General features: G+C 60.3%; 1 protein-coding gene across 2 annotated transcripts; it reads left to right on the top strand.

Moving 5' to 3' along the window:
• The first annotated feature begins 8,833 nt into the window (after window positions 1-8,833).
• GABBR1 (gamma-aminobutyric acid type B receptor subunit 1) lies at window positions 8,834-25,327 on the top strand. Of its 2 annotated transcripts, XR_012626837.1 has the most exons (23): window positions 8,834-8,912; window positions 9,020-9,223; window positions 10,651-10,839; window positions 11,738-11,755; window positions 13,230-13,390; window positions 15,649-15,783; window positions 16,884-17,054; window positions 17,360-17,461; window positions 17,758-17,823; window positions 18,358-18,549; window positions 18,642-18,884; window positions 19,133-19,196; window positions 20,625-20,702; window positions 20,807-20,957; window positions 21,334-21,466; window positions 21,956-22,072; window positions 22,156-22,263; window positions 22,575-22,668; window positions 22,911-23,038; window positions 23,135-23,263; window positions 23,491-23,634; window positions 23,785-25,007; window positions 25,076-25,327. XR_012626837.1 is itself a non-coding variant. In XM_074854241.1 (22 exons), exons 1-22 carry the CDS (start codon window positions 8,834-8,836, stop codon window positions 24,034-24,036), a joined length of 2,958 nt encoding a protein of 985 aa, XP_074710342.1. In that variant the 3' UTR covers window positions 24,037-25,327. The 2 variants fall into 2 exon arrangements, 1 of the variants encoding a protein (XP_074710342.1); XM_074854241.1 differs by having other exon boundaries at window positions 23,785-25,327.
• Window positions 25,328-25,372: the final 45 nt, after the last annotated feature.

Raw genomic sequence — 25,372 nt, 5'->3', positions numbered from 1 at the left:
TATCTTTTTCTGTAAATAACTGAATTTGCCCATTCTCACGACTCTGAGAATTAAAATAAACAATTAAAAAGAAACAACAAAAAGGTCCGGAGTTGATAAAAACCCATGGAAACGCAAAATTAGTGTTTGGGGTTTTTTTAATGAAGGAAGGAGCCGCCGCCATTTGGCCTTGTTCTTGGGCAGCTGCGGCCTTTGAGAAATGTGGATTTTGGGTCATTCCTGGGTGGCCGCGGCCTTTGAGGAATGTGGATTTTGGGTCATCCCTGGGTGAGGACCTTCTGCTGGAGGACAGGGCTCAAACGGTCTCACAGGGATAGCGAGAAACTAATTTAGATGTTGCCGAAAAATATATATCTCGGTCCTAAGTTGGATTTCCCAACCAAGGACCACGAGATGGGAGCAGGGACTTGATTTCACCCAAGTTAAATAACGTTCCTGCTCTGAAAAATATCTTCCAAAGGCTGGAATTTAAACCCAAATCTGACTAATTCAACCCGTTAATGCGTTTCCAGCAACCCAGGATGGAGGTGAAGGAGAAGAAAAGTCCTCCCAGTTGGTTTCAAGAGCTGGCCCAGTCTGGGGAAGGGCAACGCAGCTTCAGGACATCACATAGGACCCACCTCTCAGCTTAGAAAAAGCCAGATATTGGGTTTTTCCTGCTCAGAAAAGCTTCGTTTTCCGCTCCAATTAACATCAAGCGTTATTAATGATGTCTCTGGGCTATCCAAGGTTGATTTTATTGGTGGAGGATCACAGGGGGGTGAAAGAGAGGAAGATGAGGGCAGAACTTGACAGCCCGTTGCAACCCGAGCATGAGGTATGAGGCTGGAGACCCCAAAAGTTGCAGCCCACCATGGTTGGCCACCTACACCAGGAGAGTTGCCACCACCTTCTACTCCAGGTGGTGGTTCCGGTGGGACCTCAGCTCCTCGTAGCTCTTCCCACACACGGAGAACTTGTAGGGAGCCTCCTCCATGTGGGTCTACTGGTGTTTGATCAGCTTGGAGCTCATGGTGAAGCCCTTCCACAGTTTGGGACCTCTATAGGGTCTCTCACCATGATGGATCCTCTGGTGGGGAATGAGGTTGGAGCCATCACTGAAGCTCCTCCAGCACTCGGAGCAAGCGTAGGGTCACCCACACCTGGAGAGTCACCACCACCTTTTACTCCAAGTGGTGGTTCTGGTGGGACCTCAGCTCCTCGTAGCTCTTCCAAAGTTCTTCTCATAGAAGATGGGTCTCTTGCCATGATGGATCCTCTGGTAGGGATGAGGTTGGAGCCATCGCTGAAGCTCCTCCAGCACTTGGGTCACCCACCAGCGTGGTGATGGATCAGGCCGTCCCTCCAGCTGAAGGTGCACTTGGATATTTTCAGCATTGACCACGTCTTCCCCTGGAGAACAGCAGCACCGAGGTCCTCAAAGATGCCCTGGCCATGAGAGAAGCTGGGCTGCATCATCTCGTGGTGATTCCCCAGCTGTTTCTCACCCACCTCCAGGCTCTGAGAATCCTCCTCCTCTTTGGTCCTTCCAGCTCCCAGCCCCGAGGAGGATGATGAAGACCAGGAGGACCTCCCTGAGGGGTGGGAAGTCCATCAAGCCGAGGGCATTGCTCTGGGGCAGGCAGGGAGGGCAGCAGCATCTCCAGGGTTTGCCGGCCAAATGTTCCTCATGGGCTTGGCCCACCTTGGCCTGGAGAAGGAGCACAGGAGATGACAGAGACCCAAGAGATGCTTGGTTGGACACAGCTCCAAGCCTGACCTCTTTCCTCCTCTCTCCCTGGAGGAGAAGACACACCATAGGACCCGCCGCCTCCCTCCACCAGCTCGAGGAGAAGCTCTTGGAGGTCACCAAAGGGTCCTCAGCTCTCCAAACCCTCCAGGAAACAAAAATTATTCTTGGCCACAAAGCACCTCCACTGGGTTGTCCAAGTCACCCACCCAAGCCCGGGGGGAGATGTTGGCATCACCCCTCATGGGTTTCACCCCTCAAAACTCAAGGCTGGTGTCCTCATCTCCACCCCCCCGGAGGGTCAGAATTCCCCCCCCCCCCGGAGTGGTGACAAGTTGAGGGGGGGGACATCTCAAGGCATCATCCCCTTGGACATCACCTTCTCTCTGGGCCACTTTTGGGCCACCCAACGTCTCCTGAGGGTGCTCCAGGCCACGGGGCTCCATGAGGAAGCAGAAGGATCAATCCTGACTGTATCCCAGCACCCTGACCTGATGGTTCTTCCCCCCGCCGTGTGTCGCCCCCCCCCCCCCACCTATTTCTGCTTCAGAGGCAGCCGGGTAGGTGCTGAGCACCCTGAGGGGCAGCAGCAGGATGCGGGGAGGTCACTCAGCCCCGTACCAGCACCCTGAGCCCAGCGGGGTGCTCGGGGGGGGCCACATTCGGCTTCTTCCCGCCCCCCCCTCGTGGCGCGGGCGCTGCGGGTGCCGGCGCTGGGATCACAGGGCCCTCCTGCTCCCAGCAGGCCTGCAGCTGCCTGGGCGCTGCGGGAGCTGCCTGTACCCTGCCTGCACCCTGCCTGCGCTACAGGCAAAGCGGGGGGGGGGGGGGGGACACCCAGGAGTGCTGCGGATTAGGAGGGGGCAGCTGGATTGGGGGGGGGGGGGGGGGGGTTGATGCCAGTGGGGATTATCCATCCCTCAGGGTAATCCCTGCAGGGAAGGAGGGGGCTGTGCGGGCAGGATATGGCCCCCCCCCGCCCCCCCCCAGGATTAGCTGGGTGTGCACAGGCGTGTGCAAGGGATTGGGGGGGGGTGGATTAATCGGGGGGGGGGGGGTGAAAGGGATTTGGGGGGGTTAACCCTGGTGAGGGGCTGTGGGCATGTCCGCCTGCGGGGGTGTGCGGGGGGGGGGTGAGGAGATGGGGGTGCAAGTGTTGGGGTGTTTGTGGCTCCGTGGGTGTGTAAATTTTTTTGGGGTGGGGGGTGGGGGGACGGGACACCCCCCCCCAGTGAATGAGGCGCCGCCGCGCGTGCGAGGGGCGTGTGTGGGTGCAGGCGGGCGAGGGGGTGCGAGGAGTTTGGGGGGACGGGGGGGGGGGGCTGACATGGAGGAAGGGGGGGGTTGAGGTGGGTGGGGGGTGTCTGGGGGGGCTCCCCCCGGGACGAGGCGCCCCACGCGTGTGACACACACACACACACACACACACACGTGACACGCGCACACACGACACGCGCACACACGCCCGTGGCCACACGCAGAGGGGTGACACAACCACACGCAGACCCCCCACCCCCAACCCAAGAGCCCCCCCCAGCCCCCCCCTACAGCCCTCCCATCCCCCACCTGCCCCCCCCCCGGCCCCTCCCCCCCCCGCAGCGGGGCCGCACCCCGCTCCCGAGGCGGAGCCGGCACCTCCCCCTCCCCCTTCCCCCCCCCTCCCCCACCCCCCCATCCCCCCCCCCACCCCCCCCCCCCGCACCCTCCCCCACCCACCTGGGTCCCTCCCGCGGGCAGCCCCGGCCTCAGCGCCCATCCCCGTGGCGCCGCGTCGCACCCCCCCACACCCCCCCATCCCTGGGACCGGCCGTGCCCCCCACCCCCCACTTTCCCCCCACCCCCACCCCGCGTCCATCTGTCCGTCCGCGGCTCCCCCCGCCCCGCCCCCCCCCCGGATTTTTTCCCATCCCTCCATCACCGGGAGTTTCCCATCCTCCATCCGGAGCATCTTCATCTTCATCCTCCTCCTCCTCCTCCCCCCAGCTCCGTGACCCCCCCCCGCAGCTCCGTGACCCCCCCCCTTCCCCCCCCGGATTCACTGCCCCCCCCTCACCTCCCCCCCCCCCCCCCCATCTCCGCGCCCCCCACATCTCGGCTCCCCTCCCCCCCCCCCTCAGGCTCCTCCTCCCCCCCCGCGGACAAGCCCAGGCCAAGGTAAGACAACACCCCCCCCCCCAAAATAAAATAGGGGCCCCCCCCTTTTCTGGGAGGGGGTGGGAAGAGGTAGGGGGGTAGGGAGGGGCACTGCCCCCCCCCCTTTTGTGGCCAGGGGAGGGTGGGGTTGACACCCCCCCCCTTGTTTTCATGCAGGGGTTGCACCCCAATAATGCCCCCCCCCCTAAAACCTGCCCCCCCCAACCTAACATATTGGGGCCCCCCCTTCCTGGGACTCCTGTCCCCCCCCCCATCTTGGCAACCCTGTGTTCCCCCCTGCCCCCCCCATCTTGGGGCTCCTGATTCCCCCCCAATTCCTCCCCCCCCACCAAGACCCTGACAGTCCCCCCCCCCCCAGTTTAGACCCTGGGACCCCCAAACTTCCCCCCCCCCCCGCCTGGGACCTCAATTCCCCTCCACCCCCCCATCCTGGGACACCCCCCCCCTTCACCCTGTGACCCCCCCCTTTACCCTGGGACACCCCCCCCCGCCCTGGGATCCCCCCTCACCCTGGGGTTCCCCCCCCCCCCCAAATCCTGGGACCCCCCCCATCCTGAGCAGGGGGGAAATTTGGGGTGCTGGGGTGTGGGGGGGCCCCTTTGCCAAGGGTGGGGGGCACCCAGTACCTCATCCCCCCAAGCCCCACCCCCCTCCCCAAGTTGGGGGTCCCATGGGTGCCCCCCCCAGCCGCTGCGCACATCCCCCAGCAGTGCCACCCATGGCGGGGGGGGGGGGCAATATGGGGCTGGGGGGGGTCGGGGGGGGGCAACACCGGGGTGGGGGGGCCGGGGGGGGCCACGCCTGCGTCCTACGAGCTCAGCAGTAACCAAGCAACTGCCTTAGCGCCTCTAATTAGCTCTGATTAGTGCCCGGGTTAATTACCCCAAGGCCTGGCTGTGCTGGAAGGAGGCGGGGGGGGGGACACAAGCTGGGGGTGCCCCCCCCCCCCCCCCCCCCAAACCACTCCCCAGGCCAGGATCGGGCCCACCCTGCGCCAGCCGGGAAATTCTTCCCCCCCCCCCCGTTAAATGATTATTTATTAATTTATTCGATGTAAAAAAAAAAAAAAAAATTGAAAACGATTTGAAAATAAATTGAAAATACATTTTTTTTAAAAAAAAAAAAATAAATTTTTAATTTTAAATTTTTTTTTTTAAATCAAAACGCATTTAAAAACAAATATAAAATAACTATAAATTATTTATCTCTGCTGCGGCTGGTTTCGGCGCCGGGGGCGGGGGGAGGGGCCGGGGGGGTCTCTACCGGGTGTTTGCACACTCGTGTCCCCCGACTATGTGCGTGTAAGTGGGGTGTAGTTTGTACTTTGCGTGTGTAACCACGGTGTAGGTTGCACTCTGGTGTGCGAGCGGGGTGTAATTTGCGCTTGTGAGTGTGCAAGCGGGGTGTAGTTTACACCGTGAGTGTGCAAGCGGGGTGTAGGTTGCACTGTGTGTGTGTAAGTAGCGTGTGGGTTGCACCGTGTGTGTGTAAGGAAGGTGTAGTTTCCACTGTGTGTGTGCAAGTGAGGTGTAAACTGCACTGTGAGTGTGCAAGCGGGGTGTAGGTTGCACTGTGCGTGTGTAAGTAGAGTGTAGGTGGCACTGAGGGTGTAAATGAGGTGTAGCTTGCAGAGTACATGTGTGAACAGCTGTAGCTCGCTCCTTGTGTGTGCAAAGGGGTGTAGCTCGTGCTATGCGTGTGTAAGCAGGGTGTAGTTTGCACTGTGTGAGGTCAACAGGGTGTAGCTCGTGCGCTGTGTGTGCAAATGGGTGTAACTAGCGCTGTGTGTGTGTAAGCAGGGTGTAATTTGCACTGTGCGTGCACAAAAGGAGAAAATGTGAGTGCGTCTTGTACTGTGAGTGTGCAAACGGGGTGTAGTTCGCACTATGAGTGTGTAAGCGGGGTGTAGGTTGCGCTGTGTGTGCACAGAAAGGGACAATGTGTGTGCATCTTGTATTGTGCGTGTGCAGATGGGGAGTAGGATGCACTGCGTGTGTGTAAGCAGGGTGTAGCCTGCACTGAGTGTGTAAATGGGGTGTAGCTTGCACAGCACATGTGTGAACGGCTGTAGCCCATGTGCTGGGTGTGTAAACGGGTGTAACTAGCACTGTGAGTGTGTAAGCAGGGTGTAGGTTGCCCTGCGGGTGTGCAAGCGGGGTGTAGGTTGTGCCATGTGTGTAACCATGGTGTAGGTTGTGCTGCGAGTGTGCAAGTGGGGTGTAGGTTGCGTTGTGCACGTATAGAAGGGGACAATGTGTGCACATCTTCCACTGTGCATGTGTAAGGAGGGGTGTAGGTTGTGCCGTGTGTGTAACCACGGTGTAGGTTGCACCACAGGTGTGCAAGTGGGGTGTAGGTTGCCCCTGCGGGTGTGCAAGCAGGGTGTAGGTTGCGTTGTGTGTGTAAGCAGGGTGTAGGTTCCGCCACGGGTGTGCAGGCGGGGTGTAGGTTGCGTTGTGTGTGTAAGCAGGGTGTAGGTTCCGCCACGGGTGTGCAAGCGGTGTGTAGGTTGCACCGTGTGTGTAACCACGGTGTAGGTTGCACCACGAGTGTGCAAGGGGGGTGTAGGTTGCACTGTGCACGTACAGAAGGAGACAACATGTGCGCATCTTCCTCTGTGCATGTGTAAGGGAGGGTGTAGGTTGCGCTGTGTGTGTAACCATGGTGTAGGTTGCTCTGCGAGTGTGCAAGTGGGGTGTAGGCTGCCCTGCGGGTGTGCAGATGAAGTGTAGGTTGCGCCGTGTGTGTAACCACAGTGTAGGTTGCACCACAGGTGTGCAAGCGGGGTGTAGGTTGCACCATGTGTGTAACCATGGTGTAGGTTGCGCCACGAGTGTGCAAGTGGGGCGTAGGTTGCCCTGCACACGTACAGAAGTGGACAACGTGTGCGCATCTTCCATTGTGCGCGTGTAAGGGAGGGTGTAGGTTGTGCCGTGTGTGTAAGCAGGGTGTAGGTTCCGCTGCGGGTGTGCAAACGGGGTGTAAGTTGCACCATGTGTGTAACCGTGGTGTAGGTTGTGCCACGAGTGTGCAAGCTGGGTGTAGGTTGCACCATGTGTGTAACCACGGTGCAGGTTGCACCGCAAGTGTGCAAGTGGGGTGTAAGTTGCCCTGCGGGTGTGCAAGTGGGGTGTAGGTTGCACCTTGTGTGTAACCACAGTGTAGGTTGCACCACGAGTGTGCAAGTGGGGTGTAGGTTGCCCTGCACACGTATAGAAGTGGACAACGTGTGCGCATCTTCCACTGTGCGTGTGTAAGGGAGGTGTAGATGGCACCATGTGTGTAACCATGGTGTAGGTTGCGCCGCAAGTGTGCAAGTGGGGTGTAGGTTGCCCTGCGGGTGTGCAATTGGGGTGTAGGTTGCACCATGTGTGTAACCACGGTGTAGGTTGCACCACAGGTGTGCAAGTGGAGTGTAGGTTGCTCCGTGTGTGTAACTGCGGTGTAGGTTGCGCCACGAGTGTGCAAGCAGGGTGTAGGTTGCACTGACACCTATAGGAGAGGATTTATAAGGACATACAGGTGCCTACGTGTGCCCACGGGGGGATATCCTATAGGGGATCAGCGTGTGGGAGTGCACACGTGTGTGGGGGTGGGTGTGCGCATCCCCCCGGGGGGACCCTATAGGGGCCACTGGGTTTGCGGGTGCTCTATAGGGGGTGACGCATTTATGGGGGTGTGCGCTATAGGGGCTGCGGGGCATGGGGGGAGTGTAATCTATGGGGAGGGGGGGAATCTATAGGGTGTGTTCTATAGGAGAACTGCTCTGTATAGGGGCCGAAGGGCGTGTGGGATGATAGTCTATAGGGGATGTGCTCTATAGGGGATGTGATCTATAGGGGATGTGATCTATAGGGGATGTACTCTGTGGGGTAAGGGGGGATGTAATCTATAGGGGATGTACTCTATGGGGTAAGGGGGTGTGTAATCTATAGGGGATGTGCTCTATAGGGGATGTACTCTATGTGGTAAGGGGGTGTGTAATCTATAGGGGATGTGCTCTGTAGGGGATGTACTCTATAGGGGATGCATTTCTTTGGGGTGTACTCCATAGGGGACATACTCCATAAGGGATGCATGGCATGTGGGGTATATTCTATAGGGGATGCAGGGCACGTGGGTGCACTCTAGTAGATGTACTCTGTAAGGGGTGCAGCATAGTGGGGGTGTGTTCTATAGGGGATGCAGGCTCTGTGGGGTGTACTCTAGAGGGGATGTATTCTATAGGGGGTGTACTCTATAAGGGATGTATTCTATAGGGGATATTCTATAGGGGATACCCTATAGGGGGTGTACTCTATAGGGGATGTAATCTATAGGGGATACTCTATAGGGGATGCAGGCTATGTGGGTGTACTCTATAGGGGATACTCTATAGGGGATGCAGGGTATGGGGTGTACTCTATAGGAGGTGTAATCTATAGGGGATACTCTATAGGGGATGTACTCTATAGGGGGTGTAATCTATAGGGGATACTCTATAGGGGATGTACTCTATAGGGGGTGTAATCTATAGGGGATACTCTATAGGGTTTGTACTCTATAGGGGTTGTAATCTATAGGGGATACTCTATAGGGGTTGTACTCTATAGGGATTGTACTCTATAGGGGATGTACTCTATAGGGGGTGTAATCTATAGGGGATACTCTATAGGGGGTGTACTCTATAGGGGGTGTACTCTATAGGGGCTGTAATCTATAGGGGCTGTGCTCTATAGGGGATGCAGGGTACACACACACCAGTAGCGTATTCCATAGGGCGTCCATCCATCATTCCACCCCCCGCGGGGACAGATCCCCCCGGCAAGGGGAGCTTTGGGGCTGCCCCTTACGCGGGCAGGGAGGTGCAGGCAGGGGCTGGGCGACCCGCACACGTGTGTGTGTGTGTGTGTGTGTGTGTGTGTGTGTCCCTGTCCCCCCATAAGTGTGGGGCTGTCACCGTCCCTATAGATGCTGCTGGTGCTGGTGCTGGTGTCGGCGCTGAGCGCAGCGCCCGGCCGGGCGGCCATTCATGTGAACCTCACCGAAGGTACGTCACGCGTGCGAGCGCACGAGGACACACCTGTGACGCCGCCACCCCCCCACCCCAACGCCGTGTGACACCCCCACCCCCTTCCCCCCCCCCCCCCACCCCAGGGTGCCAAATCATCCACCCGCCGCGGGACGGGGGGATCCGCTACCGGGGTCTGACCCCCGAGGAGGTGCAGAGCGTCCGCTTCCTCCCCTTCGACTACGAGATCGAGTACGTCTGCCGGCCCGACCGCGAGATCGTGGGGCCCAAGGTGCGCAAGTGTCAGCGCGACGGCACCTGGACCGCCATGGGCCACCCCAGCCGCTGCCGTGAGTGTCACCGTCCCAGTCCCCATCGCCGCTACTGGCGCCATCCCCGTGGTGATCACCGTTAGCGTCACCATCACTGTTGGCACTCCCGTCCCATTCCCTGTCACCGTCACTGTTGCCATCATCGCCGCCTTCCCCATCACCGTCGTCATCCCCGTCACCATCGCCACCACCGTTACACCATCACCATCGTCATCCTTGTCACCATCCCCATCATCATCCCCATCATTTTTACCGTCACCGTCACCATCATGATCACCATTAGCATCACCAACCCCCATCACCATCATCATCACCATCACTGCCATCATCAGCATCTCCATCACGGTTACCACAACCTTCACCATGTTCATCACCATCTCCATCACCGTTACCATCACCAGTCACTGTCACCGTCACCACCACTGTCATCATCAGCATCTCCATCACCGTTACCACGACCTTCACCATGACCATCACTGTCACCATCTCCATCACCGTTACCATCACCAGTCACCGCTACTGTTACCGTAGCATCACCAATCCCCATCACTGTCACCATCTCCATCACCGTTACCATCACCAGTCACCGTCACCGTTACCACCGCTGTCATCATCAGCATCTACATCACCCTTACCATGACCTTCACCATGACCATTGCCACCACTGTTACCATCATTGTCACTATCACTTCCATCGTCAGCGTTACCATCACCATTACCATCCCCAACACCGTTACCATCACCGTTGCCATCACTGTCATCATCATCATCTTCTCCATCACCATTACCATCATGATCACCATTAGCATCACCACTCTCCGTCACCGTTACTGTCACCATCGCTGTCATCATCAGCATCTCCATCACCGTTACCACGACCTTCACCATGACCCTTACCATCACCATCACCATTGCCAATCACCGTTACCGTCACCATTACCTTCATGATCACTGTTAGCATCACCAATCCCCATCCCCATCACTGTTACCATGTCTGTCACCGTTACCATCACCATCACTGTCTCCACCATCATCAGTATCTCCATCACTGTTACCATGACCTTCACCGTGACCATTACCACCACTGTTACCATCAACATAACCATGATCATCACCGTTACCATCATCATCACCATCACCGTTACCATCCCCAACACCGTTATCATCCCCAACACCGTTACCATCACCATTACCATCATCATCACCATCCCCATTACCATCTCCAACACCGTTATGATCCCCAACACCATTACCATCACCATCACCATCCCCAACACAGTTACCATCACCGTTACCATCATCATCACCATCACTGTTACCATCCCCGTCACCGTCACCATCACCACAGAGCCCAACCAGCACCCACCGCCGTTGGTAGGGGTTACCCTGGGAAGGGTGTGGAGTTGACACCCCCCCCCTAATTTTGCACCACACCCCCCCTCAAGTGAGGACCTGTCCCAAGATGCACCTGAGCCTGGAGAACGGGCAGGCGGTGCCGCGGGCGATGGAGCGGGTGCCAGTGGAGGGGACTTGGACCGAGTACAGCTGCAACCCGGGGTTCCGCCTGGTGGGCAGCGCCCGCAGTAACTGCACCAAGTTGGGGCGCTGGAGCACCCCCAAACCCATCTGCGAGCGTGAGTGGGGTCCCCAGGGGATGGGAGGGGGTGGATGGGGGGTGACTGTGGGGTGGGGGCATTCCTCTTCAGGTCTCCATGGGGTGTCTCTGGGGTTGGGAGGGTTCCTGGGGTGTTTCTGGTGTTGGGGTGTCCCTGGGGTGGTGGTTCGTGTTCCCATGGGGTGTCTTTGAGGTCGGGGGGGTCCCTCTTCAGGTCTCCCTGGGGTGTCTCTGGGGTTGGGGTGTCCCTGTTCAGATCCTCATGGGGTGTCTCTGAGGTTGAGGGGTCCCTCTTCAGGTCTCCGTGAGGTGTCTCTGGGGTTGGAGGGTGTCTGGGATGGTGGTTCATGTCCCCATGGGGTGTCTTCGAGGTTGGAGTGTCCCTGTTCAGATCCTCATGGGGTGTCTCTGGGGTTGGGGGGGGGTCACTCTTCAGGTCTCCATGGGGTGTCTCTGGGGTTGGGGGGTGTCTGGGGTGGGGTCAGTGGGTTTTCAGGGGGTGTCTGGGGGGTTAGAGAGGGGTCCTGTTCAGTTGTCTGTGGGGTTTGGGGGGTGTCTGGGGTGGGGATTCAGGCCCCCATGGGGGGACTCCTGGGGTGGGGAGTCACTAGGGTGGGGGTTCAGGTCCCCATGGGGGGACCCTGAGGTGGGAAGTCCCTGGGGTGGGGGTTCAGGTCCCTGTGGGGGATCCCTGGGACTGGGGTGTCCCTGGGATGGGGGTTCAGGCCCCCATGGGGGTGTTGGGGTGGAGGGTCCCTGGAATGGGTGTTCAGGTCCCTGTGGGGGGCCCCGAGGATTGGGGGGTCCCTAAGGTGGGGGTGTCAGGCCCCCATAAGGGTCCCTGGGGTGTCTGGGTGCCAACCCCAGCCCCCACCATGTGGGGGGGGTCTCTGTGTGACTCAGTTTCCCCCCCGCAGTGCGTCGCCCTCTCTCAGGTGAGTACGTCCCCCCCATGTGTGTTCCCCCCTCCCATGGCCGTGTGTGTCCCCCCCCCACACCCCACTGGGCCTGTCCTCAGCACCCCAAGCTGGACGTGAGTCCGGGGGAGCCCCCTGGGGTCCCCCCCAGCTCTGCCCAGGGGGTGGGCACCCCCCGGGACCGCCCCCTCCCCCCCATCCAGTCCCACATGGCTTCATGACACTGAAGCCCCCTTCGTCCACCCCTCCATCGCCCCTCTCCCTCCTCCTCCTCCCAGCCTTCCTCTACCCCTCCATCCCCCCTCCCTCCTCCTCCTCCTCCCATCCCCCCCCTTCCTCCCTCCCTCCCCCTCCTCTTCCTCCCAGCCTTCCTCGCTCCACCCCCCCTCCCTCCATCCCCCCTCCTCCTCCCAGCCCTCCTCCCTCCACCCACCCACCCCCCTCCAGCCCCCCCATCACCCACCCACCCCCATCCCTCCCTCCCACCGCATGTGTCCCCCCCCTCCCCTCTCCCTGCCTTCCTCCCCTGCTGCCAGCCCCCCTCTCCCTCCAGCCCTCCCCAGCGCTGAGCTCCAGCCCTCGCTCTCAATCCCTTCCTCCCCATCCCTCCATCTTTCCGCTCCCCGTCCCTCTCTTTCCCAGCCCCATCCCTCTATTTTCCGCTCCCCATCCCTCCGTCTTTTCCCGGCTCCATCCCTCCGGATTCTCCGCCCCAAATCCCTCCGTCTCCTTCGCTCTCCATCCCGCTGTATTTTCCGCTCCCCAGCCCTCCCTCTTCTCCGCTCTCCATCTTTCCGCTCCCTACCCCTTGATTTTCCATCCCCATCCCTCTATTTTCCCACCTCCATCCCTCTGTTTCCCATCCCTCTTATTTTCCACCCCCATCCCTCCATCTCTCCACTCCCCATCCCTCTTATTTTCCTCTCCCCATCCCATTATTTCCCATCCCTCTATTTTCCATCCCCATTCCTCTTATTTTCCGCTCCCCTTCCCGTTATTTTCCACTCCCCATCCCGTTATTTTCCGCTCCCCATCCCTCCATCTTTCCACTCCCGTTCCCGTTATTTTCCACTCCCCTTCCCATTATTTTCCACTCCCCTTCCCATTATTTTCCATCCCCATCCCGTTATTTTCCATCCCTGTCCCTCTTATTTCCCCGTCTCCATCTCTCTGCTCGCCATCCCTCGATTTCCCTCCCGATCCCTCCTCCCCTCCCTTCCCCCCCCCCCCCCCGACTCCCCATTTCCCCTCCCCACCTCATTACCATTCCAACCTCACCTCCGGAGCCAGTGACATCAACCCCCCCGCCCCCCCCCCCCCCCCCCCCCCCCCCCCCCAAAATTCCTCTTACGCCATGGCCAACCGAATCCCCGCCATCCATACGTCTTGACCCCGGGAATGGCGGGTCCCCTGGTGTCACCCAAGCCACCTCGTTGGCTTTTGGTGGTGGTGCTCAGCGTCTCGCTGGTGTCGCGCCCGTCGGTGGGTACAGGCAAGAAGGCGGTTCACGTCGGGGCGCTCTTCCCCATGAGTGGGGGGTGGCCGGGGGGCCAGGCCTGCCTGCCCGCCGTCCGTATGGCCTTGGAGGACATCAACAGTCGGAGGGACATCTTGCCCGATTATGAGTTGCGGCTCATCCATCATGATAGTAAAGTGAGAGAGGGGAATGGGGGGGGGGGGGCAGTGGGATGGGGTGGGGGGGACGGCAAGAGGTGGTGGGATGGGGGGGTGAAGAGGGGTGGGGATGGTGGTGGGGATGATGATGGTGGGGTAGGGGATGGTTGATGGAGCAAGGGGGTGGTGGGATGGGGCAGGGGGACACCAAGGGGTGGTGGGATGGGGCAGGAGGTCACTGAGGGGTGGTGGAGATGATGATGGTGGTGGAAATGGGGCAGGGGAACAGTGAGGGGTGGTGGGGATGATGATGGTGATGCGGATGGGGCAGGGAATGGTTTATGGGGCAAGGGGGTGGTGAGGGGTGGTGGGATGGGGCAGGGGGACACTGAGGGGTGGTGGGATGGGGCAGGGGGAGGTGGGGATGGTGGTGGAAATGGGGCAGGGGAATGGTGAGGGGTGGTGGGGATAATGATGGTTGGTGGGCTGGGGCACGGGGGGGTGGGGGGGTGGGGATGGTGGTGGGGATGATGATGGTGGGATGGGGCAGGGGATGGTTGATGGGGCAAGCGGGTGGTGAGGGGTGGTGGGATGGGGCAGGGGGATGGGGATGGGGCAGGAGGTCACTGAGGGGTGGTGGGGATGATGATGGTGGTGTAAATGGGGCAGGGGAATGGTGAGGGGTGGTGGGGATGATGATGGTGGTGGAAATGGGGCAGGGGATGGTGATGGGTGGTGGGGATGGGGCAGGGGGATGGGGATGGGTGGCGGAGATGATGATGGTGGTGGGATGGGGCAGGAGGACATCAAGGGGTGGTGGGATGGGGCAGGAGGTCACTGAGGGGTGGTGGGATGGGGCAGGAGGACACCAAGGGGTGGTGGGGATGATGATGGTGGTGGGATGGGACAGGGGGACACCAGGGGGTGATGGGATGGGGCAAGGGGGTGGTGATAGGTGGTGGGATGGGGGAGGGGGATGGGGATGGGACAAGGGGGTGGTGAGGGGTGACATGGATGGGGCAGGAGGACACCGAGGGGTGGTGGGATGGGGCAGGGCTATAGGGCAGCTATATAGGGCACTGGGTCCAAGGAGGGGGCAGGGAGGTTAAGGCAAGGGGGGGGGGGGGGGGGAAATATAGGGCAGGGGGGCCCAGGCAGAGGCCAGGAGGCATTGTGGGTATATAGGGCACTGGTGGGGGGCAGGGGATGTGCTGGGGGAGGGGGTGCTGCTGACGCAGAGCCTGGCAGGGTGCTGAGGGTTTGGGGGCTGTGGGGCACAGAGGACATGTCTAGAGGGGGCACAGGTGCAGGTTGGGGGGCAGCGTGTGTCTAGGGGGGGTTGGGAGGGGCGGGGGGGGCACTGCGTGGGGGTGGAGGTTGGGGGGTGTGGGGAGGATGAGGATGGCAGAGGCAGCGTGGGCAGCTCAAGGTGAAGGCAGGGGCAGGCAGGAGGAAGTGGGGGGGGGTCTTGGGGGGCAGGCAGGGAGGGGAGCCAGGCGTCTGGGCTTGGTATGGGGTGGGGGGACCTTGACCCCTGGCCTTGCCCCTCTGAACCCCACTGTGCCCCCCTCCTTCCATCCTGCCCCCCACCTCCTGGCCCTGCGCCCTCCCACGTCCCTCCTGTGTCCGTCTGTCTGTCCTGCGCCTCCCGCTGTCTGTCCTCTCCCTCCCTTCACACTCTGCCCCCCCCCCAGCCATCACCCCCCTCCTCTATTCACCCCCCACCTCCTGCCCCCCCCTCCCCCCCCCAAATCCACCCCCCCCCCCACTGCCTGTCCTGTATCCCACCAAGCAGCTGGACCCCTGTTATCCTGCACCCCCCCCTCCTGTCTGTCCCATTCCCCCTCTCCCCCCCCCCAAACCCCTCCTCCACCCCCCCCCCCTTTTTACTGGTACTGCCTGGTTGCCACGGCAACGGATGCTGCTGGGTCTGCCACTGGGTTGCCATGGTGACGGTGCCTGGCTCCTTTTCCGGACCATTCGTGCCCTGAATTATTCATAGACCCCCAAGAAAGAGCAGGGCATGGGGGGCGGGGGGGGGGGGCAGGCACCCTGCCCCCCTTCCCCTTCTTCCCCCCCCCGTCCCCCGTCCCCCAGCCCCCTCCCCCCCTTCCTGGACGCTTGGGTCCAACCACAGACGTGCCAGGACGCCTGGGTTCCCCTGGAAGGGTCTTTGGGATGGAGCTGGGGGTCAGTCAGTGGGTTATACTGGGAGGAAGTGGGCTGGGGGGTGTCCCCGCAGCCACTCGCCTTGTCCCCAACCCCCCTTGTGTGTGTGTTCCCCCCCCTCCCCGCAGTGTGACCCCGGCCAGGCCACCAAGTACCTCTATGAGCTTCTCTACAACGACCCCATCAAGATCATCCTCATGCCCGGTTGTAGCAGCGTCTCCACGCTGGTGGCCGAGGCCGCCCGGATGTGGAACCTCATCGTGGTGAGGAACCACCTCCTTATCCCCAGGGATGTCCCCAGGGTCACGGGGGGCTGGGGAGGGGGGTGAATGGGAGCTGGGGGACCCCCCCCTTTACCCCTGCCTGCTGCTCAGACCCTGCGTGGGCACAGCGGGTTGGGCGGAGACCAAGGTGGGGATGGAGGTGACGCGGCTGTTGCCTGTTGGGGTGTACCAGGATGGGGGGTTAGTGTGGTGGTTGGGTGGGGGTGGGTGGTTGTCATGGGGTAGGACGTGCCTGGAGGCAGCGGGGTGTGCGGTGAAACGGGGAGGGGCAGGGGGAAGGCATGACATGGCTGCATGCATGGCTGTAGCTACGGTTGTTGCTTGGGGTGTGGCTGTTGCTGCTGGTGTGGCTGTGTCCTGCTGTGGCAAAACCAGCTCTTACTGTGGGGGCAACTGTTGCTCCCTGTCCAGCTGTTCTTTTCAGGTTGTTGCTACATGTGTGGGTGTCACTGCCTGTGTGGTTGTTGCTACGTGCGTGACTTGCTTTCAGGTTGTTGCTACGCATCCGGTTGTTGGCACGTGTGCGGCTGTTGCGACATGGATGACTGTTGCTTTCAGGTTGTTGCTACATGCGTGGGTGTCGCTGCCTGTATGGTTGTTGCTACGTGTGTGACTTGCTTTCAGGTTGTTACTACACATCCGGTTGTTGGTACGTGTGCAGCTGTTGCTTTCAGGCTGTTGCAACACGTGTGGTTGTCGCTTTCAAGTTGTTGCTACCTGTGTGGTTGTTGCTCTATGTGCAGCTGTTGCTTTCAGTGTGCAACTGTTGCTATGTGTGTGGTTGTTGCTCTCAGGTTGTTGCTACCTCTGTGGCTGTTGCTTCCTCTGTATCTACGTCTAGACGGTTGTCGCTGGGCGCATGGGTGTTGCGGCGCGTCTGGCTGTAGCTATGCGCGGGGCTGTAGCCGGCGGTTGTACCCGCTGCGCTTCCTGCCCTTAGCGCCCATCCAGCCGCCCGCCATCCACTCGAGTGGTCGTCGATGGGCTACAGGCCACCGTAGCGGTGTCAGAGGGTGGGGGTGGAGCGACTGTTGGGTGCTGACACCCCCCTCCACCCCCCCCCCCCCCGAACCTTCCAGCTGTCGTATGGCTCCAGCTCCCCTGCCCTCTCCAACCGCCAGCGCTTCCCCACCTTCTTCCGCACCCACCCCTCGGCCACCCTGCACAACCCCACCCGCGTCCAGCTCTTCAAGAAGTGGGGCTGGACCAAGATCGCCACCATCCAGCAGACCACGGAGGTCTTCACCTCGGTACGCACGCCGGCCACCCCCCCCCTCCCTCCACTGCTGCCTCCCCCACCCCAAAATTCTGCCCCACAACCTCTCAACCCCCATCCTGGACCCAGTTGGGGTCCAAGCTCAATCCTCTCCCGCGGGACGTTAACGCCGACCCCCATCAAGCAACCCACCTCCCAACCCTTGCTTGGTGCCCCCCAACCCTGCCATCCCCCCCCCCCTTCTCCCCCCAGACTCACTCTGCACTCTCTTTCCCCTCCCCCTCGCCCCTGCCTGCCCCTCCTGCCTGCTTCCTGCCCCTCCTGCCCGCCCGCTGCCAGACCCTTGACGACCTGGACCAGCGGGTGAAGGAAGCCGGTTTGGAGATCACCTTTCGCCAGAGCTTCTTCTCCGACCCCGCCGCACCTGTGCGCAACCTCAAGGTGAGTCCACCTTGCCCGTGCCCGGGTCCTCGCCCCCCACCACGGCACGCACAACCATCGGGGTGCAGATGGAGCCATGTCCTGCACCCCAAAGGGAGCAGAGACACCCCAAGATGTCCAATCATCCGCATCTCCTCCAGCCAGGAGATGGGCAGCAATGTCCACGACTTGGCCATGCAATGCCAAGGTTCTGGTCCTCCTCAGCACCCTTATGCAAAGTTATGCAAATGAGGCTGGGTGGAGTTGACCCTCTAGGAGCAGAAGGTACCACCCCAGGGTGACTTGTCTCCCTACAGCGCCAGGACGCCCGTATCATTGTGGGGCTCTTCTACGAGACAGAGGCGCGTAAGGTCTTCTGTGAGGTGAGGGGTGGAAAGGGGGGACGTGAGGTGGAAAGGGGGGACGTGAGGTGGAAAGGGGGGACGTGGGGTGGAAAGGGGGGACGTGAGGCGGAAAGGGGGGACGTGAGGTGGAAAGGGGGGATGTGGGGGGCATGTGGGGGGATGGGACCGTGGCGGGGCTTGCGGTGGAGAAGGATGGGTGGACGTCAGGTGGATGTGGGGCAGTTGGGAGGGTGGGGAGATGGGCGGTGGTGGTGGAGCGAAGGGTGGTGGGACATGTGGGCAGCAAGGCATTAGGATGAAGGGGGTGGAAGTGTGGGTAGATGTGAGTGTGGTAGGACTGATGGATGGAGGATGGATGGATGGATGGATGGATGGATGGATGGATGGATGGTGGGAAGGAAAACAGTTGAGCAGAGGCGTGGGGTGAAGAGTGGATGGACAGGATGGGGGAAGGGTGCTGGATGACTGGATGGGATGGGGTGAAGGGCGATGGATGGCGGGTGGTGGAAGGATGGGGTGAAGGGTAAAGCCACTGCCCCTTGGCCCACACAGGTCTACAAGGAGAAGCTGTACGGCAAGAAGTATGTCTGGTTCCTCATTGGCTGGTACGCCGACAACTGGTTCCGCATCAAAGATCCAGCCATCAACTGCACCGAGGCGGAGATGGCCGAGGCCGTGGAAGGACACGTCACCACCGAGATCGTCATGCTCAACCCTGAGAACACCCGCAGCATCTCCAACATGGTATGGGGAGGATGGGAGGGACAATGGCACTCCCTGGGGGTCCACACTCCATCCCACCCACCGCATCACCACCATCTTTTTGCCCATCCCAGACGTCCCAGGAGTTCATTGAGAAGCTGCAGAAGAGGCTGGGCAAGAACCCCGAGGAGACAGGTGGCTTCCAGGAGGCACCGCTGGCCTACGATGCCATCTGGGCTCTAGCCCTGGCCCTCAACAAGACCTCGGCAGAGCTGGTCAAGAAGGGGTTGCGCCTGGAGGACTTCAACTACAACAACAAGAACATCACCGATGAGATCTACCGGGCCCTCAACTCCTCCGCCTTCGAGGGCGTCTCGGTGCGTCGCCCACACCTGAGCCCCTGCCAGTCCCCGGCCCCAATGTGTCCTCTTGTCCCCAGCAAGGTCCCCCATGTCCCCAACACCACCTTCCAGGTGGTGATGAGGGCACCTTGAAGGCATCTCTCAAGGGTACCCCCATGAGCTACCCCAAAACTCCCAGAGAAAATGTTTTCCCAACACCCCTCCGGGGACGTGGTCCTGCTGCCTGACAGGTCACCAACACCCATCTCCATCCCACCCCACAGGGACACGTTGTCTTCGACGCCAGCGGCTCCCGCATGGCCTGGACGCTCATCGAGCAGCTGCAAGGTGAGTGATCACAGGCAGCCGCCATATCAGGGTGACACCGTCACCACGTTGCACGTGGTGACCACCGCCCAGCATCCCGCAACACCCCTTCGCGCACGACAGCCACAGCTCGGCGTTGCGGCCATGTTGTCTGCACAACCGTAGCACACAACCACCCCAAGACGCACACCAGGAACAAGTCCCACCACTGCACAACCTCTCAAGGGGTGGCAGCACACAGGGGACAACCCCATTCTCCACGTTCTTCTGGCCACGTGGCCAGTGTGTCCTCTGGATGTGACCAAGGGAGGTCCAGAGGTGGAGGTGGTTTGGGGGACAAGCAAGGAGCTTGGGACAAGAAAGTCTTCAAGAGCAGTCAGCGTGGATTCACCAAGCAGAAGTCATGTTTGATCAACGTGACCTTCTACTGGCTTGGTAGATGAAGGCAGAGCAGTGGACATTGTCTACCTCGGCTTCAGGAGGGGGTTTCTACACCATCTCCCAGAAGATCCTCCCAGAGGAGGTCTGGGCTGGACAAGGGGATGGTGGGGTGGATGGAAAACTGGCTGAACGGCCAGGTCCAGGGGGTGGGGACCAGTGGCAGAAGGTCCAGTTGGAGGCTGGTCACCGGTGGTGCACCCCAGGGGTCAACACTGGGGCCAGTCCTGGTCAACACCTTCAACAATGCTCTGGATGCAGGGCAGAGAGCAACCTTCAGCCAGTTTGCTGATGACACCAAACTGGGAGGAGTGGCTGAGATGCCAGAGGGTCATGCTGCCACCCAGAAGGACCTCGATAGGTTGGAGAAGTGGGCTGAGAGGAACCTCATGAGATTCAAGAAGGGGAAGTGCTCCAGGGACAACTCCAGGCGCTAGGACAGGCTGGGGGTCAACCAGCTTTGCAGAGAGGTCCTGGAGGTGCTGGTGGTCACCAAGTTGCCCATGAGTCAGTGACGTGGCCTTGTAAAGGTGGCCAATGGTGTTCTGGGCTGGAGGAGTGGTGGAGCAAGTCGAGGAGGTGATCCTCAGCACTGATGAGATCACCCCTGGAGAGATAGGGCCAGTACTGGGCTCCCCAGTACAAGAGAGCTACTGGAGAGCATCCAGCAAAGGGCCACGAAGCTGATGAAGGGGCTGGAGCGGAGGAAGCTCCAAGTGAGCATCAGGAGCCACTTTTTCATGGTGCAGGTGACCAAGCAGTGGCAGAAGGTGCTCAGACAGGTGGTGGAGTCTCCATCCTTGGAGACATCCCAATGCCGCATGGACATGGATGTGGACAATGGGCTCTGGGTGGCCCTGCTTGAGCAGGGGGTTGGACCAGGTGACCCCCAGAGGTCCCTTCTGACCCCCAAGCAGTCTGTGATCCTGTGGGGGTGTCCACAAAGGCTGGAGGTGGGGGGGTGTCACTCCTCCTTCCCTCCAACCTGACCCCTCTCTGCTGCCCTTGCAGGAGGGGTCTACAAGAAGATCGGCTACTATGACAGCACCAAGGACAACCTGTCCTGGTACAACAACGACAAGTGGATCGGTGAGCAGTGCCACATGTGGGGTGTGAGCAGGGTGGGGTCCCCGCCACGGGGAAGGGGCGAGAAGACCCCCCCATGCTCCCTAATTGTGCCGTGGGCTCTGCAGGAGGTGCCCCTCCAGCCGACTACACCAAGGTCATCACCACCTTCCGATTCCTGTCCCAGAAGCTCTTCATCTCCGTCTCGGTGCTGGCCTCGTTGGGCATCCTCCTGGCCATCATCTGCCTGGCCTTCAACATCTACAACGGGCACGTCCGGTCAGTGATACCCCCATTTTTCTGGTGTTTGGGGAAATATCGCACTTTTCCTTTCCCATAGCTGCTAAAAAAACCCCCTCAGCAGCATGTGGTTAGCAACACCCAGAAGGAAAAAAAAGGATTATACGCTCCCGTGTCCTCCTACAGAAGGTGACAGCGACAAAACGTTGTTGTTAGTAGATATCGCAGTCGCCTGTCTCACTGCGTAGGAGCTTCAGGTGATATCAAGGGTCTGGCTGTAGCACATGGTTTCCTGTTATCTGGCTTCGTGTCCCTGTTTCTCGCGTTGTGTTGGGTTAGTGGAACGTCATACATCACCGATGGCTGAGCACGGTGGCTGGGTGACACCCCGTCTTCTCAACAACCCTCCCCCCAGGTACATCCAGAACTCACAGCCGTACCTGAACAACATGACGGCTGTGGGCTGCACGCTGGCGCTCGCTGCCGTCTTTCCCCTGGGACTTGACGGGTACCACATCGGGCCGGGGCTTTTCCCTTTCGTCTGTCAGGTATGGGGCTGGCCGGGGGTTGCGGAGGTACAGGCGGAGTGGGGACAATCAGAGGATGGGGACAGCCGGAGGGGGTACAGTTGGAGATACAGTCAGGGGATGGGGACAGCCAGAGAAGGAACAGTTGGAGATGCAGCCAGGGGATGGGGAAAGCCGGAGGAGGAACAGTCAGAGATAAAGCCAGGGGATGGGGACAGCCAGAGGAGGGACAGTTGGAGGTACAGTCAGGGGATGGGGACAGCCAGAGGAGGAACAGTTGGAGGCACAGTCAGGGGATGGGGACAGCCGGAGGAGGAACAGTCAGAGATACAGCCAGGGGCTGGGAACAGCCGGAGCGGGTACAGTTGGGAGTAGAGCTGGGAACTTCCAAAGGAGTTGGTCAAGGCAGGTCCATGGGAGGGGGTTACACTCCACAGGGGTGCAGCGGAGGTGAGTACAGCCAGACAGGGAGGTACAACCAGCTCTTCCCAACCCCCGTACCCTCCACAGGCCCGACTGTGGCTCCTGGGGCTGGGGTTCAGCCTGGCCTACGGCAGCATGTTCACCAAGATCTGGTGGGTCCACACCGTCTTCACCAAGAAGGAGGAGAAGAAGGAGAAAAGGAAGGTGAGGGGTGACCCAGTGGGGAGACTGGGGAGGGGGTGTCATGGGGGGGGTCTCAGTGACGTTGTGTTGTCCCCACACCCCAGACCCTGGAGCCTTGGAAGCTCTATGCCACCGTGGGGCTGCTTGTGGGGCTGGATGTGGTCACGCTGATCATCTGGCAAATCGTGGACCCCCTGCACCGCACCATCGAGGTGGGGCAGTGCTGGGGGGGGTGATCGTGATGTTGGGGGGATGCTCAGGGTGTTGGGGGGAAGCTGGTGGGGGGGAGGGAGGCTCTTGATGTTGGGGGGGATGCTCGTGGTTTGGGGTGCTGCTGGGGGCACAGTCACAGCCTCGGGGTGCTGCTGGGGGGATGCTCATGGTGTTGAGGGGGGTGTTATCCTGTCAGGGGGATGCTCACGGCATTGGGGTGCTGCTGGGGGGAGCCCAAGGCAAAGGCTCCCCCCTCACCACCCCCACCCTGTGTCCCCTCACACCCCATCTCCCACCCCGTCACCCCCAGGAATTCACCAAGGAGGAGCCCAAGACAGACACGGACGTCTCCATCCTGCCCCAGCTGGAGCATTGCAGCTCCACCAAGATGAACACGTGGCTCGGTGGGCATGGGGGGGGCTTGGGGGGGGCAGGCGGGGGGCTCAGGGCTCAGGACTGGGGGGGGTATGGGCAAATTTTGGGGTACGGGCAGGGTTGAGGACACAGGCACATTGTAGGGAGCCAAGGGGAGACCCAGGCACCCATGGAGCCAGGTTGGGGAGTCCCTGTTTGAACCCCTGTGGTTCCCCCCACCCTAGGTCAGGTGGGGGGGGTCCCTGTTTGACCCCCTGTGGTCCCCCCCCAGGGATATTTTACGGCTTCAAGGGGTTGCTGCTGCTGTTGGGCATCTTCCTGGCGTACGAGACCAAGAGTGTGTCCACGGAGAAGATCAACGACCACCGAGCGGTGGGCATGGCCATCTACAACGTAGCGGTAAGCCGGGGGGGGGGCTATTTCTCCACACCCCCCCTCCATCTTCACCCCACAACCCATACGGTGACCCCAAAAACATCCCCTTCCTCCCCACAGGTCCTCTGCCTCATCACGGCGCCCGTCACCATGATCCTCAGCAGCCAACAGGATGCAGCCTTCGCCTTCGCCTCGTTGGCCGTCGTCTTCTCCTCCTACATCACCTTGGTGGTCCTCTTCGTCCCCAAGGTGCCAGTTGGGGAAGGGCTGGGGGGGGGTCCGGGTGTTTCTTCTGGGGTGGGGGAGGCACAGTCGTCCTACAGCCGCCCTTGTAGGGTCAAGGTGTTGCCTCTGTAGACGAGGAGGTTTCTTCTCCAGTAGGGTGATGGGAGTTGGCGATGACAGTCGGCAGGGGACAGTCGGGTGCCGGTGTTGCCTTGGGGGGGGACAACTTTGACGAGCGGGGCCCGTTGCAGATGCGGCGCCTCATCACCCGAGGCGAGTGGCAGTCGGAGCAGCAGGACACCATGAAGACGGGTTCATCCACCAACAACAACGAGGAGGAGAAATCCCGACTGTTGGAGAAGGAGAACCGGGAGCTGGAGAAAATCATCGCCGAGGTGGGTTGGGGGTGGGAAACCCCCAAAACGTGGTGGGTTGTAGCTTCAAGGTGTTGCTACCCATGCTACAAGGGGTAGATCACCTTTGGGGAACCAACACCCCAACACCAAACAACCCCCCGCCCCCCCCCCAAATTTGTCACCCGGCAGAAGGAGGAACGTGTCTCAGAGCTCCGCCAGCAGCTCCAGGACCGCCAGCAGCTCCGGTCCCGCCGCCGGTCGTCCAACCCTTCCCGTGAGGCTGACAACCATTTCTCGCCGGGGTTAAGCGCCGCCACGGCCCCCCCGGCCCCCTTCTACCAGCCCAACCTCCCCCTGGTCCGTTGCCTGGTCTCGGAACAAGCTGACAAGCTCGGCCGGGGCAACTGCGACGGTAGCCGCGTCCATCTCCTCTATAAGTGACCCTCGGGGGGGGCGGGGCTAAGAGCAGAGGGGAGGGGCTATTTGCCGAGGGGTGGGGTCAGTGGGTGGGGCTAGGCAGGGAGGTCAGAGCCTCTTTGCCTTATTATTTTTTTTTTTTAAATATGTCTTTTCATCTTAATCTGGGGGCTCATGGCTCTGGCCAGGTCCCCCCCCTCCCCCTGCAGGGCTCCAGGTGTCACCCACCTTCTGACTGTTGTCAGGTGGAAAACTATGGGGTGGGGGCGGGGGGAAGAAGGATGGTTCTTAATTAAGGAGGGGGGGCGGCAGAGTGAGCGAGGGCTGAATTAACATGGAAATCCCCCCCCAAACTCCCCTACAGCCACCCCATCACCCCTACAGTCACCCTGTCACCTCTACAGTCATCCCACCTCCCTCTCCACTCCAGCTGTAGCACACAGTCGGACAGTCCTGCTGACTCGTCCTCCTCCAACCTGTCCCTGCTACATCCCCACGATGTCCCCTCCATCCCCCCGCGCTGTTGCGCACAACCGGAGCTCGGCTCCCAGTGTAGCAAACAACCTCCCTGTTAATCCTGTTAACGGTGTTATTGTAGCCCAGTGTTGATACAGGTGACGTGGGGGGATGCAGGCTCAGGCCCGGGGATGGAGGTGGTTGTCTCGCAAGTGGTAATTCCTGTAGTTTAATGTCAGGCTGTAGTGTACAACTGAGTCTAGTTAAGTCTAGTCAGACTGTAGTGCACAACTTGTACGTACAATCAAATCGTATTGCACATCAGGATCGGTTACTGTAATGCACGGTCCGGCTGTAGCCGACGGCTGGTTTGGCATCAGTTGTTGGTACAACCGGATTCAGTTTTTATGCTGTATTGTCCGACTGTAGCTCACACCCGGCTCCAGTGAGCACAGTCGGAGAGTCTGTGGCTGAGGCGTGAGCACAGTCGGAGAGTTTTTTGTCTCGTCCGACTGTAGCTCACACCCAGCTCCGGTGAGGCGTGAGCACAGTTGGAGAGTTTTTATGCTGTCTCATCCAACTGTAGCTCACACCCAGCTCCGGTGAGGCATGAGCACAGTCGGAGAGTCTGTGGCTGAGGCATGAGCACAATCGGAGAGTTTTTACGCTGTCTCGTCCGACTGTAGCTCACACCCAGCTCCAGTGAGGCATGAGCACAGTCGGAGAGTCCGTGGCTGGGGCTGTACGTTCGAGCACAGCGTTAGGTCGGGTCCTGGACGCGCAGACTGTTGTATCCGGGGTCTGGTTTCTCATATGTACAGTCGCACTTTAGTGAACAACCGGACCCTGCTTCTTCTCACGTGTCTGGCGTGGTGTTTAAGCGTGAAAGGGGAACTACACCAGA

This window comes from Strix uralensis, chromosome 35 (assembly GCF_047716275.1).
Source record: "Strix uralensis isolate ZFMK-TIS-50842 chromosome 35, bStrUra1, whole genome shotgun sequence".
Lineage (NCBI taxonomy): Eukaryota > Metazoa > Chordata > Aves > Strigiformes > Strigidae > Strix > Strix uralensis.
This window is presented reverse-complemented; position numbering and strand designations above follow the sequence as displayed.